At 54.6% G+C, this 19,637-nt stretch overlaps 3 protein-coding genes across 3 annotated transcripts; 1 reads left to right on the top strand and 2 right to left on the bottom strand.

Annotated features, from left to right (window-relative positions):
• Positions 1 to 160: 160 nt before the first annotated feature.
• B0H18DRAFT_982826 (uncharacterized protein) lies at positions 161 to 1,486 on the bottom strand (the record flags this gene model as incomplete). The annotated part of the gene is made up of 7 exons (XM_048044561.1): positions 161 to 272; positions 300 to 469; positions 569 to 611; positions 632 to 690; positions 759 to 1,126; positions 1,156 to 1,250; positions 1,311 to 1,486. Coding segments are annotated over 7 exons (1,023 nt in total), but the record flags the coding sequence as incomplete, so codon positions are not given.
• Positions 1,487 to 5,366: 3,880 nt separating this feature from the next.
• Positions 5,367 to 17,143, top strand: B0H18DRAFT_951862 (uncharacterized protein; the record flags this gene model as incomplete). The annotated part of the gene is made up of 43 exons (XM_048042051.1): positions 5,367 to 5,466; positions 5,519 to 5,557; positions 5,609 to 5,945; positions 6,006 to 6,030; positions 6,090 to 6,359; positions 6,407 to 6,466; positions 6,527 to 6,612; positions 6,688 to 6,762; positions 7,115 to 7,205; positions 7,291 to 7,611; positions 7,744 to 7,994; positions 8,034 to 8,688; positions 8,736 to 8,817; positions 8,871 to 9,032; positions 9,103 to 9,168; positions 9,221 to 9,372; positions 9,431 to 9,676; positions 9,733 to 11,010; positions 11,064 to 11,104; positions 11,149 to 11,255; positions 11,308 to 11,351; positions 11,406 to 11,602; positions 11,655 to 11,701; positions 11,752 to 11,824; positions 11,875 to 12,115; positions 12,171 to 12,231; positions 12,287 to 12,540; positions 12,591 to 12,776; positions 12,829 to 13,275; positions 13,327 to 13,410; positions 13,466 to 13,642; positions 13,697 to 13,807; positions 13,875 to 14,026; positions 14,077 to 14,139; positions 14,199 to 14,608; positions 14,746 to 14,792; positions 14,935 to 14,946; positions 15,078 to 15,123; positions 15,314 to 15,478; positions 15,535 to 15,916; positions 15,975 to 16,667; positions 16,702 to 16,747; positions 16,802 to 17,143. 43 exons carry the CDS (start codon positions 5,367 to 5,369, stop codon positions 17,141 to 17,143), a joined length of 8,724 nt encoding a protein of 2,907 aa, XP_047898175.1.
• Positions 17,144 to 17,756: 613 nt separating this feature from the next.
• On the bottom strand, positions 17,757 to 18,944 carry B0H18DRAFT_1208022 (uncharacterized protein; the record flags this gene model as incomplete). Its single annotated transcript, XM_048036248.1, has 4 exons — positions 17,757 to 18,213; positions 18,273 to 18,610; positions 18,676 to 18,877; positions 18,922 to 18,944. 4 exons carry the CDS (start codon positions 18,942 to 18,944, stop codon positions 17,757 to 17,759), a joined length of 1,020 nt encoding a protein of 339 aa, XP_047898174.1.
• Positions 18,945 to 19,637: the final 693 nt, after the last annotated feature.

Raw genomic sequence — 19,637 nt, 5'->3', positions numbered from 1 at the left:
ACGTAGACCGAGACGGGAACTGTTGGTAAGCAGAGAAAGAGTCGACAAGGAAGTGAAGGGATAGCCAAATGGGACGACCGGCGAACCACTTGGCGTGCCCTCTCAGCCCTCCGACACCGAGGCTCCGAGTCCGGCTCTGGCTCCGTCTCTGCTACCTCACCCTCCTCATCCTCTTCTTCCTCTGCATCATCCATCTTGCCTGGGCGAGCGCAAGCCTGTCGTCGCCGCGCCCTCCGCGCTGGCGAGGCCTCTCTACTTGACTGAGGACGCGTCTTGCCGTGGAGCCGCGCGATGCCCACTGCAGCCTGTCGATGTTCGCGTCGTGCTCAGCCATCGCGCGCATGAGCTCAGCGATCTCGCGCTCGAGGGCTTCATCTGAGAGATCGGAGAGGTCCTCTGAGCCCGGATCGAGTCTGGGTTGACCGCTTGCGGGAGGGTGGTAATTCGTTATGTGTATGGGAATAATGGGCTGTGAGGCCAGTGTAGCTGCTGGGCGAGAATGAGATGCATGGACGAACCAGGAAGAAGTTGAGACCAATTTGGGCGACCCCCAGCACAGCTAGAGGACGCCGCAGCCGATGCCGGTGTTATACCATGATGTCGTGATCACGCTCCAGAGCATTGCGCCCACGACAAGGAGAAGAGACCATGACCAGAGACCTGTGCGGCCGTACCGAGAGTGAGGCCGACCTTGCGTGTCCCGAATACGCCCGAGAGCCGGAGGAGGCGCAGTAGCCCAGTAGCCGGAACACCCTTACGATATGAAGCTCGAGTTCCGGAACACGAGGAGCAGCGTCGAGGAGGACGGGCTGAGCCTGAGGGCGAGGGGCTTCGCAGATGAGGCACGTGTTTTGAGGGACCCAGACGGCGAGCTCGAAGGCTGGAGCGACGATGAGATCCTTCGTCATCAGCGAGGGCTCGGGGATCGGGGACAGGTGTGCGTCGGACCAGAGGATGAGCTCGTACTTGGGTGCGACGATGATGTCCGTCGTCGTGGCGGATTGTTCGAGGATGCCAGTGTTGTCGGGGTCTTCGCGAACGAGGTGCAGAACGAGGTCGGTGAAGCCGTAGACCGTGTAACCGTGGACAGAAAGGTGTCGTTGACGAAGGCGAGGTTGTCGGACGTCTCGAGGGTGGTCATGGGTACGATGCCACCGCCGAAGAAGAGTGTCGCCACGTTGGATACCATTCCGTGGCCGAGAACCATGACAGAGTAGTCGAGCATACCAGAGGTCGTGTCGTCAAACCCACTAGATGAGCGATATGGTCAGGGGGATCGTTGGGTGGAGGATCACAAGGATTGGACGAACCTGAGTGAGTTCTCGACTTGGAAGGCAACCGTGCCAAGGGTACCGGCGATCCCAGAGCAGAGACCGCGGGTGCTCGGGATGCCAACCATCCTCTGACTTCCATCGGGAGGACCGTAGGCATGGGCGAGATGGCTGAGGACGCGGAAGCCCCCAACAATCATGCCGAGGAGAACCATGTTAAGGTGATTGTTGGATTTGCGCGAGAGTTGAGACTTGAAGTTGACGGTAGCGGTCCAGGAGAGATCTTGCCTGGGATTGGCCTTATATATACAGCTTGTGAGCTGGAGGTCTGGAATGTAATCTGCCTGGCGTATCAGTCTCAATGCTCAGCCCCATGCAAGGCTTGACGTAGTGTCATTGTGAACACAACTGACACGACCCACCTTTCATTTATTAGCTACGTATGCCAAGATTCCTCATCCAATTAGGAGACAGTTTGAGTACGATGGATTACTAGTGGCCTTGTGGCTTGAGCCAGAACCTAGTCGGAACGAGTTCAGCCGGAGCTTTGATGCAGTGGTTCATATGCTTTCTGTGATCATGACTCGCCGTATGTTGTGCGAATAAGGCCTTTCTACCTCAGCCTCGAAGCACAGCCACAGCAGAGACCAAGGCTGAGCGAACAGTATGAGTCTTCAAGCGACATGTTTTGCGAAGTTTCGTGAGATTGTGACACTGGTAGCGCGAGAATCGTTCTGCACTTGTGCATAGAGCTGCTTGCATTACTTCAGTCCCGTCTGGTTCGGTTGAAAAGAGGACTAAAGAGAGGTGCATGCATGCTCAGACGTCCTCTCCGAAACTGATAATCTTGCTCTCGTTCCCAAAGTGCGGCCAGCGCCAGCGTACAGTAGCAACGTGTACTTCCCGAAGTGGTACGATCGACGAAGACTCGGAAGCCACAACGCGTTCCTCCGGGCGCTCGAGCTGGCCACTTGCCCCGACTTTGCTCCTCCTCCGCCTCAGCCGTCGTTACTTCAACTGCACATACCTCGTATCAGTCCGAGTTGTGGATCCCCAGCGAGCGTGGATACCTGGCAAGCTATGTAAGTACGGGGGCGCGACGCATGTCATTGAGTCCAGCACCGGTGATGTGGATGCCAGTGGCCGCTGCCAGATGTAGGGTTTCGCAATTCAGCGTCTCTCGAACTTATCTTTTAAATTTACATAATGACCCATCACACCAGAAGAACCCATGGCGCTCGTAACCATATCTATCAGCAAGAGGCTTCTCTAGTAGAGTCCAAAGCAAGGTTGAACGCTTGAAGATGCTTGAAGATGCGCGAGAAGGATCCCCGAAAAACGCTCAGAGCAAACCTGTGCTTGCGTGGACGGACTAGATTATCGAGGTGTGTACGATTATCTGCCAAGCTGAGGGAACCATAGGTGATAAGTATGTTGTAGACACCAAGGCTCGATCTATTTGTAGCGTTGCTAAACACTGCAATCCCTCGCATAGTCGCTATGGAGATGCGGCCGCCGGAAAAGCGCGCTGATCACGTTGAATTGAAAGGCGGGAAGGTGGCCACGGAGTAATAGGAAGCACGGACGCTCGGAGTAGGCCAGAAACACGGAGTCTACCAGACATGGAAGGGAAGAGATGACGCCGGACAATGTGAACTGAGAAACAGAAGCGGTGAGTGACGGGCGGGACATATGCTCATGCGGGAAGCTGAATGGGAGAATTGCCCAAGCCGGATGCTTTGCAGAGTTAAGTCCGCACGGTCGCGCGCGATGCGTTGTCTTCGTCCGCATGTGTCCGGGCTGTGCTGGTTGCCGGTGGAGGATGTCCGCAGGTGGAGAGCGCGTCGAGTGTCCTGATTTATAACGGCGTCTGGGCAACCAGGGACAACGAATGGGGATAGCCTACGAGCCGTCCTTCATTGTCTCGTCTGGTCTAATGGTGAGTTCGAATCTTACCACGGGGGCGGCTGAAGTCATTACTTCCACGTTTCATAAACGATGGCTCGTAAGGAAACCAAGCACCTATGTGTTGGGCGTCAGGTTGCAGATGTGAAAGAAGTATTGAACCCGCTACCTCCTTTGAGCTTGTCCGATCCTTCTGACGTCAATTATCATTTGCTGCCATGCAGTTCCTCCGAGAGGTTGTAAAGAAGTCCCCCATGATATTATTTCAAGCCTTCGAGAACGTCGACGACTCGAACACCAGAAGACCGTACGTCGGTGTTGTCCTCTTTCTCGCCCGGGCGGAAGTTACCTCCATCGCGGCGTTCCGATGCTCTCCAACTTGAAGCTCAAGCTAAGAGTCAGACTGCAGCAATGCATGGCTTACAGCTCAAAGACGTTACTAGTACATAAGTAAGTACAGTGTGTAGTTGCTGCCGGGTTGCTGCTTCTCAACGTCGTCCGAGGACCGAAGCCTGTGATTGTCTAGCCTCGGTTGTCGTCCGGACGGCATGTGAAATCCGCGGTACGCTTGTGAAACATGTTTTCGCTTGAACCAGTTCGGTGGTTGACGATATAAAATACTGCAGCCCAGGACAAGCCCAGGAACATACCCTCCATCTCTCAAAAGCCTGAGCGTGCTCTTTGGCACTGACCGCTCCATTACATGGCCCTTGCAATATCTGCGTATTGTCCTCTCCCAACGGGCGCCTTTCTCAAAGCCCTGCTCCGAGTCCTTGCGCTTAGATGTCCCTTCCAAAGCTGACGAGTGTCAACACATGACCTCTACTAACTGACACGCCTGCTCCATGATAGGTCCCATCTCTTGCGCTCCATTCTGTTACTGCAGACGTGCACGGACTTGAGCTCCCGGACGTGGTCCCGTGGGTGATTGTCGATCGATCAATACGCGTACTGAATACCAACTACCTATGTTCTAGAATTCGCGGACCTACTAGCCACACGGGCACTTCGGGGTGCACTACTGGGCAAGGTATGTCGTCATTTGAGTTTTAAGATCCTTGTGATTCTAGGGACTACCAATTGAGTCGCTTGTATGGGAGTGAATCTCAGCGCCAGAACTGGACTATCGTCCGCGGCCTGACTCGCTCATAGCTCCACACGGTGCATGCTTGCCAGATGCCAGTACACAAACGGTATTAGCCAATGACCTTCGATGTCGCCATCCGACGGCGATCACCAGTCCCCCTGGAATCTGGGATCATCGTCTCCTGTTCTCTACATGCGCCCGCCGCGTTACTATGAGACCGGCGGACGCAGGGAATGTGTCAGGACGATTGATGTAGCCGAGCTCGAGTTGAGCCAGCGGTACATGGTGGTCAACAAGGGAAGTACGAATCCGTATGGTATAACCGTGCTTGTTAAGCCACACTGGCTGGCAATGTCAGATTGAGGCGGGACTCTGTCTGGGCGTTGCCTTGTGGTGCAGCCATCACATGTCACTGCATTGCAGACTGACAGAACGGTTCGTCCTGTCGTTGGAATTAACCCCCCCGGACCCGGAGGGCAGCTACTTGCTAGCCAATAGTCGTGCTTTTTTTGATCTTGGTGAGACGTACTCTCCGCCACCTTCTGTGCTATGTGTCCATGTTTCCATACTTCTCAACGCCTTCTGTACTGACCAGCATGTCACAAGCGTGTCTTCGATCATTTGCTGATCCCATGAAAAAAAACAGGAACTCAATGAATCTAGACTCGCTTCAGTGTCCGGTCTCAGCTCACGACAAGCCTCACGCCGGATCTCGAAAGTAGGTGTCATTCCTTCCCGTTGGCGACCAACGTTGAACCAAAGATGGCTTCGTATTGAGGCGTCAGAGAAGAGATGGCTCAACTCGATCCGGAAACTCCGTTCAAAAAGGCTCAGAACATTGGTTTTCTCAAAATGGTCATAATGCCGGACCAGTCCCATTTTGTCAGTCTGTTACGCGATCTGTTTGATCGACTGTTCGAACACGGGAGCCCCGCGCTGACCCCGCGTGACCGGGGAAGCACCACCTCGGCGTGATGATGAAGTGGCTTCCTGCCGCTTCTGCGATCGGTTGTAATCTTGAACGCGCCTTCCTTCCAGCGAGCCGCGTTGTCTCACTCTCACGTCCCAATGCAGCGAGATCATGCGGCATTCCTCGAAACACAATGCGCCCGCGAATACGCGTGGGTTACAGACACCCAGGAACGAAGGCCTGGTATATGGCTTGGGCCGTAACACCAGACTGCTTTTGGCCTTCTTCCCCAGGTTCGTCTTGTTCTCGCGTCCTCCCCTCCTTCCTGCTCGTTCGCGTTGGCAGCGATGTCGGCACATGGCTCGCAAGAAAGGCTTGTGACTGGTGTGTAGAATCCACTGAATTGTAGTAATGCGTTAGCTGATCTTGCCTTAGCGTCTGCACCCCCTGCCGGGTATGATGCGACGGGAACGCAGCCAACGACCCCTGCGGCTGCGCCAGAGGCGACCGCCACCGAAGCTACTCCGGCAGGTGTAGCACCCACAGCTGGGACAGCGCATGCTGCAGGAGCGACGACCGAGACCGCAGCAAGAAAGCAACCATTCTACAAACGCAAATGGTTCATCGTGTGCCAGATCGTGACGGCAGTCATTGGCATCGTCCTGATCTTTGTTCTACTGTTCCCCGTCGTCAGAGCCATCGCGCAGCTCATCGTGAACAAATCGCAACTCAATATCGAGACGGCCTCCATCCTAAGCCCTCAGAACACGACGTCAGTTCTCTCTGTACTCTGCTCGTGATCTTTGTTTGCTTATGCTGACGATGATGTCAGTTTCCAGTTGCATATGGAAGGATATGTCTGTCATGTCGCCTCTGCCCGTCAATTTGCTTTCACTGACGTCCGTGTCTTGCCCAGGTATCGCACACTGGTATCTTTAATGCGAAGATAGCTTTCCAAGAGCCCATCAATGTCGCATGGGTCGATCGTATCGGCGACCAAGAGGTCGTTCGCAACCTCGGTTCGATGGAACTCCAGCCACTTTACGCCAAAAGGAGCACGAAACGCGCTGCGCTGAATCAGTCGACAACATTCACCATCACTGATGAGGATGCGTTCGGGGAGTTCACGGCGGCGATGATCACGCGCCAGAACTTCACATGGCGGTTGACGAGCAACAATCTTAAAGTCAACGCTGTTAAATTCCAGCCGCGAAAGGTCTTCACTTCAACAAGGACGTTGTCCTGAATGGGATCAACAACTTTGACGGCAAGATTGTTCTCCAAGACTTCCTGGTGCGTGGTGGCGCATGCCTTGACAAGATTGCCATGACGACTAAGTGTGCTCTATCCCAGCTACCGAGCGATGCTGAGAACGGGATCAACTTCGTTGCTAAGACGAGTCTGAACAACATCAGCCCATTCCAAGTTGACCTGGGCACGTGCGTATTCGCACTGAGCTATCGTACGTCACATCCCAGGTTCTCGGCCGTCTCACAATGACCGTGTTCGTCCAGGCGGAGTCAACCTGGGCCAAGGGACCAGTACCGGTCTCTCGCTGACCGCGGGAAACAACACCGTCGACCTGACAGGTGTGCTCGTCAAGCACGATAACGACACCGAGCTTGTCGTCATGGGCGAACTCTTCACGCAGTACCTCAACAGTGTAACGTCACCAGTCATTGCGAAGGGGGTCAGCTCGCGGCAATCCGACGGTGCCGCCGTCTCCTGGCTTTCTAAGGGTCTGGAGGCCTTGTCCCTCACGGTTCCGTTCAAACCGAATGCGCCTATAAACCCCATTCAATCGATGACATTCCGTTCATGACTCTCGATTTCACGCCGGAAACGGCCTGGAAACCATCGACCTCGAGTTACGGCGTACAGGCCCACATGAGTCAGTGGCCTTAGCAACATGTTTGATCTAACGCTGACATTCTATGACAGAGCTGCCATTCGGTTCAGCCTCTCTATCGGCCAAATAGAGAATGCGTTCAATATCTCTCAGCGCAGTAACAACATTGCATCCCTGTCTACCGTGCGTCACTTGAGTTTCTTAACGATCATCATCTAACGTCGCCTGCTGAATCGCAGTCTCTGGGGCAATCCACGTCCGAGATCAGAGTCCTGAGCTCAACGGACACCGAGGGGACGATCAACATCACGATCGACGATGCTCCTTGCTGGTTCCAAGCAACGATGCGAACCACGAGCTGTTCTCGACCTTCAATCTTAATCTCACACAGCAGACTCAGTCGGACTTTCGATTAGTCGGCCAAGCACGCGCCGTCGCAAACATGAGTATCGGGACGATCGTTCTGAACCCCATCAAATTCGACGTGCCTTCACAGTTGACTGGTTTGGATGGTCTGAAAAATGCGACAAAGATCTCCAGCGTGGATGTGCTAGGCGGGACGAGTGATGCAATGACACTCGCAATCAATGTTCGATTCACAACCCGTCGAACCTCAACCTCAACACCGGCGATCTAACGATGCAGCTGTACGCGGCGACGGTTACATGGGGACAGCCCTCCTACCGAACTTAACCTGACGATGGGCGACAACTCGATTCAGACGACCGCTGCGTTTGATCCGAACGCTAGCGGTGAAGGAATACAGACTTTGGATGACTTCGTAGGCGGTACAGGTAAGATTTCCATCGTCTCTGGTAGTCACACTGGTGATCTCTACGTCTACGCTTGTCATGATGTCTGGTCTTGTGTTGTCCACCATCGACTGACTCTTTACGTCACAGACGTCGACGTGATCATCAAGGGTTATGACAACAGTACCGAGGTGGCTTCTCTGTTGAGCGCCTTCAAGACGTGAGTCTGGGAGCGACCCTCCCTGGTCTAACGTCCAAGCTTCTCGATAGCGCTTCGCTCACCATTTTGGATCGACTGGCATTACGAACAACATTCTCATGTGTCTGTCATCCTCGCTAATCCTTTCACTGCCGCCTTGCAAATCACCAGCATCGCCTCTACAGTTTCCTCGCATGGGCTCACTCTGGGGACTATCAAGTCAACCGATGCGTTCACATCTGACGGCAAGGCCTCGACGAACTCACCCGAGCTCGACCTGGATATGGACCTCAATCCGTCGGTGATCTTCTCGTTGCTGCGCGCTTTGGCAGTGGATCAGGGGATGGAGACAGATCAAATCGACGGCATCATGGACATCGGCGGAATCCAGCGAGTCCAGACCTACGGAAGGCGTGGTTTTCATGCCAAACGGAACATCTACACGAACTTCAACCTCCCGTCGTACGTCGATCAAGCATTTGCCAGTTTGACGTCTAACGTCACCCTGAGCGCCGGTGTCAAAATTGGTATGCCTCAGACTGCCGCCATGAGTATGAACGCCTTGCTCATGAAACTTCGCAGGGACTATGAGACGACGCTGAACTATACGCAAGGGGACCTCGCGACCAAGACGGATGAGAGCTTGAATATGCTACTTCCTGTGTTGGCTCAACCAATTGTACAGAAGATTGTCACGGGCTCTACTCTTGGGTGCGTAACTTGCCACACTTCTCGTAATTTCATCTGATGACTCTACTATAGCATCGAGACGTTGACGATCAGCAATCCCTCACAGACGAGCTTTTCTGTATTGCTCAACGGATCATAACTAACGCCGGTCCATGTGAGACGTTCACCTCGTGGCAACAGCTCCTTGATACTGACCGTTTATTATAGTTGACGCGACGATCATGTTCTCGAACGGGTTGACAATTACTTGGAATAATCAGACATTGGGAACGATGGCGATGCCAAACGTCAGCCTCGTCGGCGATGTCGGTGCCGACTTTAACATCCAAGAGGCATCGTTTGAGGTTGCGGACCAAGCGTCCTCGAGAAGTTTACCGAAGTAAGTGCCCTCTGCTCGACGATACACGTGCATCGCAAGGGCTGATTGTACACTTTGTAGGTCTTGCTGAACGAGGAAGTTTTGACTGGACGATCTCTGGTGGGGGTCTCGTTGTGTCTGCCCTAGGTAAGTCCCAAACCGCTGCACAGGAGCCGACCATGAACGCGTCGTACCGTAGGCATCAATGTCGAGAACATCACTATATCCAAATCGGTGACCCTGAAGGGTATGAATGGGCTCAGGAACGGCGTCGTAATCGAGTCATTCGACCTGCCCGAGAACGACCCCGCAGGCGGTATTCATCTTACGCTGAATACGAGCATTACCAATGTGCGTAAGGCAATCTGTGAATCATGACCGTGCTTACACCCTGCTACAGCCGTCACAGGTTGGTATAGCGTTGGATTCAATCGCATTCTCGGATTATTATGGATCGACCTATTTGGGACCCTCTGTGTCAGAGGGAAGCTTCAATCTAGCGCCTTTGTCCACCTCCAGTCTTCCACTCGTCGGGCGCCTGGTCCCTCAGAACACCTCAAGTGGCCTTGCGGACGTATCGACCGTCTTCAATAACTTCCTTCACGGCAAGGACAGCGACGTCATCGTGTACGGCGAGTCTGCAGGTCCTGCAAATGTGAGTTCCAACGACTATTATCGCACCTGATGATTAACATCACGTCATGCGCACAGGTAACGTGGTTGAATCAAGCCATCAAGACTTTGAAGATCCAGACGTCTCTTCCTAACCAAGGTGTCCAGAACGTCATAACCGGTATTACACTGGAAGAGATGTCGATGATGTTCACGCAAGATACAGCCTATTCTCCGGCAACGAGTAGCAATGCAACGACTGCCTCCTTCACCATCCCGTTCAACTTCCCTGTCGACATCACTGCCGTCGCGCAGAATATCACAGCTGCGTACAAGGACACCGACTTCGCTCAACTGAACATCCCGCAAGGGCCTGCGAGCACGGACGTCGATACTCGCATCATCCACCTCACGTTCTCAAAAATCCCCTTCGACGTGCTATCCGGCCGCGAGAGCGTCTTCCAGCAATTCTTGGCTGACGTGACGATGTCAGCGAACGAGACATTCCAACTCTCAGGGAACGCTAATACGGAGGCGAGTACGGCTGTGGGTACCTTGGCCCTGACGGACATCGCCTTCTCGGTCGATACGACGATCGCTGGATTGCAAGGACTGAACGCGGAGCCTGCGATTGTCAGCGGCTTGGACGTCTACCACGGATACTCTGACTACCTTCTCATCACTTGTGCGACGACACTGCTGAATCCCAGCAATCTGACCATCGGTACTGGTGATGTCTCTTTCGGTCTCATCTTCGACGGTCAGACTGTGGGCAGTGCGGACATTGCAGGTCTCGTCATTGTTCCTGGTTCGACGAACTATAGCACAGGCGTGCACTACTCCCCACAAGGCGGATCTGCCAATGCTGCAGGTGAACTGATGCTCGAGAATTACATCCAAGGTACCATCTCTGCGACGACTATCCAAGGCTCTACGGACACCACAGGAGTCGATTCGCTAAAACTGGCTATGTCTGAGGTGAAGTTGGAAGCCGACATCCCTGCCCTCCACCAGAACCTCATCACAGGAGCGTCGCTCGTGTTCCCTACGGATATTGTCAAGACAGGCGTCGCTGAGGCATCCTTTACGATTGCGAATCCGTTCACTGCAAGCATCAATCTCTTGACAGTGAATGCGTCTACTTTCTATGAGTCGCTCTACATTGGCGGCTTCGACCATGTCGACGTCAGCAGCTCGCCGATCTCTGTTCCCGGACATGGCAATGCGACATCTACGACGTTGCCATTTGACTTCAACTTAGATCCTCTGGTGATTATCGAGATGGTCGAGAAAGCAGCTCAAGCGGGCGGTGTCGATCTTGGACCCCTGACGGACCTATTCAACATGGTCATCGAGGATCCCGACTATCACCCGAATGTCAGTCGTCTCTATATCCTGTACCAGCTTGCGGCTCTGATGACCACTCTCAGATCACTGCTACAGTTGCAGATGGGGCTTCTGGTTGCTCTAGGTCTGTCATTGCTCCTGGGTGCCTGTTGTACCGTGTCTGACAAGATCACATCACAGCGGTAATCAATTCGATGTCGATGACGCTATCCTGAATGCGCTATCCGGTATGAAGGTGGATCTGTCGGTGGACAGTGGGCTCAAATTGGACGACTGTAAGTGTACGCTGCATGTTTGACTGCAAATGAACTGACTTGAATGGAACAGACGCAACCCAGCTGTCGTTCAATCAATCAAGCGTCCCCGCTAAGGTATGCACGTCTTGTTCCTGGTTCCGGAACTTTATGAAGCTGAGTCTATCATAGACCGATGATACTGCGCTGTACCTCATTGGCGTAGTCGCACCTCCGATCGTGCAAAAGCTTGTATCGGCGGCGTCAATCAGCTTCAACAGGGCCATCATCAGTGACCTGTCGGAGGACGGATTCAGCTTGTCTTTGAATGGGTCGCTCACTGGAACCGGCCCATTGGACGCACTGATTGAATACGTAGAACCCGTAGTGTAAGTGCATGGCCACTCTTGGACCGTACATCATGTTGACTTTGCCGTACAGCGTCACCTGGCAAGGGACCGACATCGCTACGCTTACCCTTCCGAAAGGTGAGCGAATATATGACAGCGTATGAAGTCGGCTCATAAGCGTATCCCAGTCTGTGCTGCTGCGAATGCCGGCGTGCCCGAGTACCAGACCGATGCGAAACTGGCGATCACGGACCATGATGCGTAAGTCAACCTGTTAGCACGGATAGACATATATGTTCACGACCTTTCAGTTTCACCGACTTCGCGACGTATATGCTTCACAACGAGGATTTCGAGTGGACGATCTCAACGAACGCTCTTCGTGTCACCGCGCTAAACACCGTCTTCGACGGCGTGCAGCTCATAAAGAATGTGACGTTGAAGGCATTCGACGGACTCCGGGTGTCACCATCTCCGACTTCCAACTGCCAGGAGATGCTCCTGAGGGAGGCATCAGCATCGAGACAGATTCGTCCATACCATCTCCTGCCCGTAAGTCCTCCCTTCGCTTGCTCATATGACACACCGTCTTCATTGTTCCACAGAGCTGGGTATTTCCTTGGGCACGGCTACGTTCGAGACATACTATCAAGGCGTACTCATCGGACGTAAGCGCATCTTCCTGCGATTCACGGCGAAATATTCATATACTACTCCTCATAGCTCTCTCGGCATCAAATCTTACGCTGGAGCCATTGTCCACAACGTCCACCCACTTCAGTGGTCGCATGATCCCACAAAGTGGGGCAGACCTAGATGTTGTCGGCGAGCTCTTTTCGAACTTCCTCGCTGGGGAGAACCAGACCTTAAGCGTGACCGGAGAATCAGTCGACCCAGGATCCGGGACCATCGAGTGGCTCAGTACTGCCTTCAAGACGCTCACCATCAATGTGACGCTTCCTGGCCAGACATACGAGGTACGGTAGCCGTTTCATTCAAGCGTGTGCCGCTCTGAACGCTGCGATAGGTCATCAAAGCCATCACGATCGGCGACTTGGAAGTCGTCATGATGGACAATAGCGAAGCCTACAGCCCTCTCTCTAGCTCGAAGTCTACACTCGCGCGATACGCCAATCCGTTCGGATTCTCACTGCAAGTCCTCCAATCAGCCGAGGATATTGTCATTGGCTCCGGTGGTGGCGACGTGGCTTCGGTGGGTCGCCTATATCTGAGGCTCGGATCCTGGCACTTAACCCCTCCTGTAGTTGAGCGTGCCGAGTCAGTCAGTGTCCAGCGGCACTTCGACAGGGAACGACGTCGACATGGTTCTGAGCTTCTCGGGCGTGCCGTTGAGTTCTCTCAGTGACGGCAACTTCAACTCCTTCTTCGCCGGGGTTACCCTGCAGAACGACGTGACGTTCGAGTTGTCCGGCTCCGCCAACGTCACTGGCCGCACACCCATTGGCGACGTGCCGATCTCGGGGATTCCGTTCAACGTCTCCTCGTCACTGGCCGGAATCAACGGGTTCGGCGGTACTGCCTCCATCTCCAATGTCTCAATCACCGGAAGTGGTGGTAATGGCGGTGACGAGTATGTCGTCTCGCCATTGACGACGACGATCGACAACCCGTCGAACATATCCTTGGACACCGTCGACGTCTCGCTCGGTGTGACTTACCAAGGGACGTACATCGGAAGAGCGGCCATTCAGGTGAGCCAATGACCATGTTGGTTTCACCTGTAGTTACTGACGTGCACGCAGACGTTTAACCTCACCCCTGGCGAGAATGCAATTGCATCGGAGTTCCACTACGAGCCTCGAGAAGCCAATGATACGACTGCTCAGGTCGGTTATGACTTCGACTTACCTGCAGCATTCGTCGATCTGACTGCGTACACAGAGCTTCTTGACATCCTTCCTCACGAGTGGTGACACCCTCGCGTTGTCTATCAAGGGTGACTCTGGTAGCACCCCCTTCGGATCACTGTTGTCCGCTATGGAGGGCGTATCCTTGAGTTCATCCATCAAAGGCATGAATGCTAACCCCATCCTCACCCACGTGAACGTCTACATCACGGTGAGTGAATGTTGTTCGTTCAAAGTGTTTCCACGCCGACGTCGGACCATGTAGCTATCGTCACTTGTGACCAACCTTGTCGACGTTGACTTCAATGTACACAACCCCCTGGATGCAGATCTTGACATCAAGCTCGTGCAGGCTGACAGCGGCGTTAACAACAAGGTCTATGCATTGTGAGAGCTGGTCGATTTCGAGATTCCTAACCTTCACTGACGTCCGTGTCATGCAGCTTCAACCAGCCCTTCGACTCCTTCATCGTGCCGGCCGGTGGGACAGCAACAGCGGTCGCTTCGGGAACGTCCTTCTGACTCAGGGAGCTCTCGCGTCCTTGCCGATCATCCCGTTGGGCTATCTCGACGTCGCGTCCTCGCAGACTCTGACGTACGTGATCTGGTGTGCCGCCCTGGGATCTTGACTGACACTGGGCTCAGTATTGCAGTCGGAGGTTACGAGGTCCCCTGGTTGCAGCTCTGGCAGCCGGGAACGCCCACAGAGTACGCATACATCGCTATTATAATGACATTCTGCCTGATATTCACGCTCTGCACAACAGCTATCACGTAGACATCCTAGGGCTCGACCTGGGCGAGATCGAGGCGGCATTGACCGGCAACTCTAGCTCTATCATGTCTGCTGCGTCGTCGGCCGCAGGCATCGTCGCCTCCGCGACGTCTGCTGCCGGGAGTGCCGTCTCTTCCGCGACGTCCGTGGCAGGGAGCGTTTTCTCCTCTGTGACCTCGTCTGTGGGCAGCGCCGTGTCGTCTGCTGCGTCCGCGGCAGAGAGCGACGCGTCCTCGTTTGCTTCTGCTGCGAATAGCGCTGTGACTTCCGCCACGTCCGCCGCACAGAGCATTGCGTCTGCAGCGCAAAGCGGCGCGGCCTCCGCAGCGTCTGAAGTGGCGAGCGATGTTCATCATGCTACGGCTAAAATCACGTCCTCCCCCGCGGACGCTGCCTCGTTCAGTTCATAGCTGCCTCGCTGGTGGCGAACTGTTATGCTTATTGAATACCCGCCTAATGTGTACACTGGCACACGGACAATACTGCACACCACGCAACGATAGTTTGTATGACTCCTCGTAACGGTCTGTACTTTCTAGTGTACCTCTATGACGATCTCGACACGTCCTTTGACGACTTTTGGTATGTATAGCTTTACCGATGTATAACTCTGCTTCCGGTTCGCCGTGTTCGGTTTCTTAGCGGTGCACTGTGTAGTTCATACCCGTGGCGTTTACGACCCGATGATCCTGTCTGGAATCATCAAATGTGTTTTGTCATCTTTGCAGTGCTGGTCTCCCGTAGGTAGACATACGGCCTCTGAGACGGCGTCCAAGGGTCATATATGGTACTGAAGTCTCTCACTGTGCGAATGCTTTCGATTTGGTCTTGCTCTGTTGCTGACCAGGAGTTCTGATCGCTTGTTCGACAGAGCCATTTGGCCTATATTGTCAATTTCGACATGCGCCCGGGTACAGGTGTGTACCGCCATCCGGCGACTGCAGTCCGTTACTGACCTTCTTTGGCCCCGTTCAGCCGCACGTTAGCAGGTCAGCGTTCGATGTCACAACACCGCGAGATGCATGAGTGTTCGCTGTCTGGTCATGAGTTCACAGAGCCAGGAGTATGCATGGTACAAACAGCTTAACTGAGACTGGGATGCGATAGTCATAATAGCCGAGTGCAACGTTGTCGTTAAGATCAAGGTCGGGGTGTTGAAGCAGGCGCTTGCTCCCGCTAACCGCAGCGGGCGCCTCCTCCGCATTCATCGCTTGACCCACTGCACCAACTCTTCTGTTCACGTTCCCTCGCCTGCTCTGTTCTCTCCCGGATGTCCTCATAAACTTCTCTCTTTACTTCCACTCACATGAGCACTGGGAAACCCTCAGCAAGACCTCTCTCCTACACTGGGCCCCGTCCGCTCCAACTCGTAGATGGCAACGCTCAGCCAGGAGGGTCAGGTTCACCCTCCACATCCTCGTGTCCTTCCCCCACAATCTCTGGTCTCTCTACTCCCCCGCCGACCGCGAATTCCTTCAAGAGTGCAAAGTCTCGCCGACAATCATCGATATGCTACTTACCTAGCGATAACGCGCCGTCGTGGTCGCTACGCTCCCCGACTACCACTGCATTGCCGTCGCTGAGGCGGAGCGCGTCCGTAACGCAACCTGCGAGAAGTCCGTCTGCGGCCGGTGACAGACGGAGTCTTGGATGCTCGGACGAACTGCAGTCACCGCGGGTAGATCGTGGACCACTCACTCTCACGGAGAAGTACGTCGATCCTCTGTATTCTGCGCTTCTTGAGTACGCGGAGTTAACGCGAGGCTAGACACGCGGACCTGTTGCAATTCATCGCGCAGAAGGAATCCAAATGCCTCGAGCTGCGCTCACAACTGGCCGTGCACGAAGCCGAGCTCTCACAGCTGAAGCGGAAGTGGGAGCGCATCGTCAGTCGCGGCATGGACCGCGCGACCGCCAGCACTTCCAACTCTTCGGTCGCCAGCCCGCTTTCACCGCTCGATGGTATCAAGGAGGGAGTGCAAGGTGTGGGCCGCCTCATTCTCGGCGATGTATCCTCCCCCACCGCATCGTCACCAACAGTGCAGTCTGTCGCCGGCTTCACGACGATGTCGCGTGCGGCCGCACACCGCGCCCGGGGACACACCAACTCTCAGAGCACGTCCTCCGTGTCTACAACAGGTACGACCTCGACGAGCGTGCGTCTCTCCCAGTCGTCAGCGTCGTCGCTCGCCTTCGATGAGCCGCCACAGGAACTCGATGAAAAGGGTGAGGAGGAGCGGGAGGAGCGGCGCGGGAGTGTGGAGATCTCCCCCGCGAGTGCATTGCGTGCCGCGAAGCTGCATCGGCGCAAGTCGCGGGATAGCGCGCCCCTCCCGGACTCGCCGACGACGCCGAACGCGGCGTCGTCCACACCAGCCAGCAGGCGTGCAAGCAAGCGCGCGAGTCTGAACTTGTCCTCGGGCCTCCCGCCCCCGCCATACCGGGCATGGGCACGCTCGCGGTGCAGCCGATGTCCACATGGATGGAGACGGTAGGGAGCAGCGTCGGGCGGAGATGGGACGAGCTGCAGAAGGGCGAGACGTGCGTGACCCTTCCATTTATCCGTCTGCACGTACTGACTGGTAACGTCGCCAGGTTCACGAAGAGCCAGAAGCGCGCGTCGGTGCTGCTCTCGGACGTGTCGCAGTCGCTCTTCTCCGCGCTCGCGTCGCCCGGGCCGGCGTCGAGCAGCTCCGTGTCGATATCGTCGAACCCGTTCGCGGCGACGCTCTCCCCGCTCTCGACTTCGCCCTCGCCCTCGCCGGCCCCTTCGCCGGCCGGGGGCAGCTCACGTCGTCGGCGTCGCTGCTGGAGGACGACGACGGCGCGCAGGGTCTCGGAAGCGTGCTGGTGCCGGATTCGCGGTCGCCGGCCGTGGCGAGCTTCGCTGCGAAGGGCGGGAGCCGCGATCAGAGCGACGATGAGTGGAATTGGTAGAGTAGGTATGTAGAGTACAGCCGGCGGGTCAGCCTTGCTGTGCTCGTTAATTGTCTCGTGGTATCAGTTAGACCTTCTGGAGCGATACGTGCTATATGCTATACACCTGTGTTGATACCCGTATGTGTTGTTGGGATAGCATCACAGTGTGTTATGGCGACCGCCGCGATGCTTGAGTTTTCCAACCGTCTTCACGGAGATGGTCGTGTTGTTCCTAGCAGTTCCCAGCAGGCCCCGAGTTTAAGCCAGCAGTTATTGTGTCACGTCTGACACACGTCTCACAGGCCTGATACGTGAGTGCTTCGCACCTGCGCCCAGCGACGGCCACTAACGTTTTGCATTTCACATCTAGGCTCGAAGACTCTTGTCGGCTTTTATGGCATGCAACGGAGACTACGAAGACTACGACGTCGGACTGTTGTACAAAAGAGGCGTCGCGACTTCCAATCCCCATACACTCCGCGCTATAGCGTGATCCCTCGAAGACTCCGAGGCGCCCACACGCCGGGGGTCGGCACCGCTGGAACGGGCACGCTCGTTGAGCATCGCACATGATTACAGGGTAGAAGGCGCAAGCATAGTACACACCGAACATAATATTGAGTCCGTCTAATTAAAGCGATACTTCAAGCTGATGTTTCAGCACGTATACATGCTGTTCGATGAACAGCAGTGCTTGGAAGATGGCGAGCCGGGTTGGAATGCTCATCGGCAGCTCGCATTCCGTTCTCATGACTGGTGCACTGATGAACATCCAGTTGAACTGCTTGGTGGATTGCGAGTACTTGATGGCTGGAAAGTTGATATCCACCCAGAAAAGCCGCCTACTGTAGAGCACGCTGAAGACGAAGAACTTCTTGTCCAATTGGACTGCAGCATCCGCCTTTGTGAGCCTCCGATCGAGCCTCCACCCTTGTCTCTTGCAATGTTGCCCAGCAAGAAGGGTCATAGTTGGGTGCAGCACTTCAGTCATGTGTCGCCGTGCAGTCATGACAGCACCGGCAGGCATATCGGTATCGCCAAGGAGGAAACCCGCCAGAGGCAGGCAGCCATGACGAGCAACCATGTTCCTGTCAGTCCGATAACCCTCAGCACGCGTCAACAGTTGCCAGAGTCGACATAGTCGTACCGTTTCACCAGTCGTGGTATGGCAGTCCAATACGGATAATGCGGGCCGAAAATACTTAGGATCGCGTCTCCGATGAGGCGTTCAGAAGCCAATTCGCGAGCCAGTTGTTGAGAACGAGCACAGCAATGGACGAGACTTAGTATGCCACATATTTGTTCCTCGGTCCAATCATCTCGAACGAACAGACGCGGCACATAGTCCGGGTAATCCTCAGGCGTATCAGGGCCCAGCCACGACTCCTTCTCGGTATGATAATTGAGGAACTCCATCGCTAACTGCACCCGTGTGAGCGTTACTTGAAGAGCATCTTGGTTGACGAGCCGCGCGACCACATCATTCTGTAAACATTCCAGCCAGTATTAGGAACTGTACTGCAGTCTATACAACAGTCAGACGAGCGTACCTTATCTCTGAACCGAGATGGTACGGGTATAGAGCCTATGCGGGTTATTATGTTGTTGGATTCCAGGTATCCTTTCGCCGCTTTCCTGAAATACTTGGACAGCGTAGATGCACACTCTGGTGAGCTCCATGCGAAGTCTTTGAACTCCCAATTGACAGCGAGGGTCACGGTGTTGCGCCTGGCACCCACTCTAGGAAGATACCTGCGAACTGAATTGAATGCTCGAGAGTTGATACTGTGACGTACTGAGTGTCCTCGAGACCGAGCATGGTTTTACAATGACCAGATGATATCACTAGCGTTTGCAGGGTAGTAACGGTGTTGCATGGGAGTAAATTGCTTCTGGAACGAACGCGTAGAGTTGCCAGAGTGTCGTCGTCGTGACTGGAATTAGGGGATGCGCTTCTGCAATGACATGCGTTGCACTGGTACCCAAGACAAAATAACCCCGGTGAATATCGGATGCCTATCACGTTGCAGGTCGCGGCAGACATTACCTCTCCAGAGTTTCCGAAATTGATTCTACACGAGCCTCTTTCAATTCCAACAACCAGGATTGAACAACAGGTTGAACCCGCTCGATTTCTGCTTTGAAGAAATCTGGTCTCGCGGAACCATACAGAGACGACGAATTGCTCGCTTCCGAATCATTTGATTGTGATCGACTCGACTGCGAGCCGCTCGATCGCGAGGACGTCTCGTACCTGATATCAGGCAGACCCTCGAACAAACCTTGCAGAGCTGACTCATGCGCTGTTTGGATGTGTTCCGCCCATTGGACATGCTCCAGCAGCGTCGCCAAACGGAAGATGTGGTGCTGACAAGAGAGTAGGGCCAGTGCGACTCGATAGCGGCCACGAACAAAATCGGTAACAGCCCCGGCGCATCGACAGGGGAAGGGAAGGGTGTCCAAGAGCAAAGACAGATACCGATGGCGGTTGCCCGCGATATAGGGGATATGC

The sequence above is a fragment of the Fomitopsis serialis genome (genome assembly GCF_022376445.1).
Source record: "Fomitopsis serialis strain Sig1Antser10 chromosome Unknown B0H18scaffold_7, whole genome shotgun sequence".
NCBI lineage: Eukaryota > Fungi > Basidiomycota > Agaricomycetes > Polyporales > Fomitopsidaceae > Fomitopsis > Fomitopsis serialis.
Note: the sequence above shows the minus strand (reverse complement) of the source record. Positions and strands in the feature narration are given on the sequence as shown.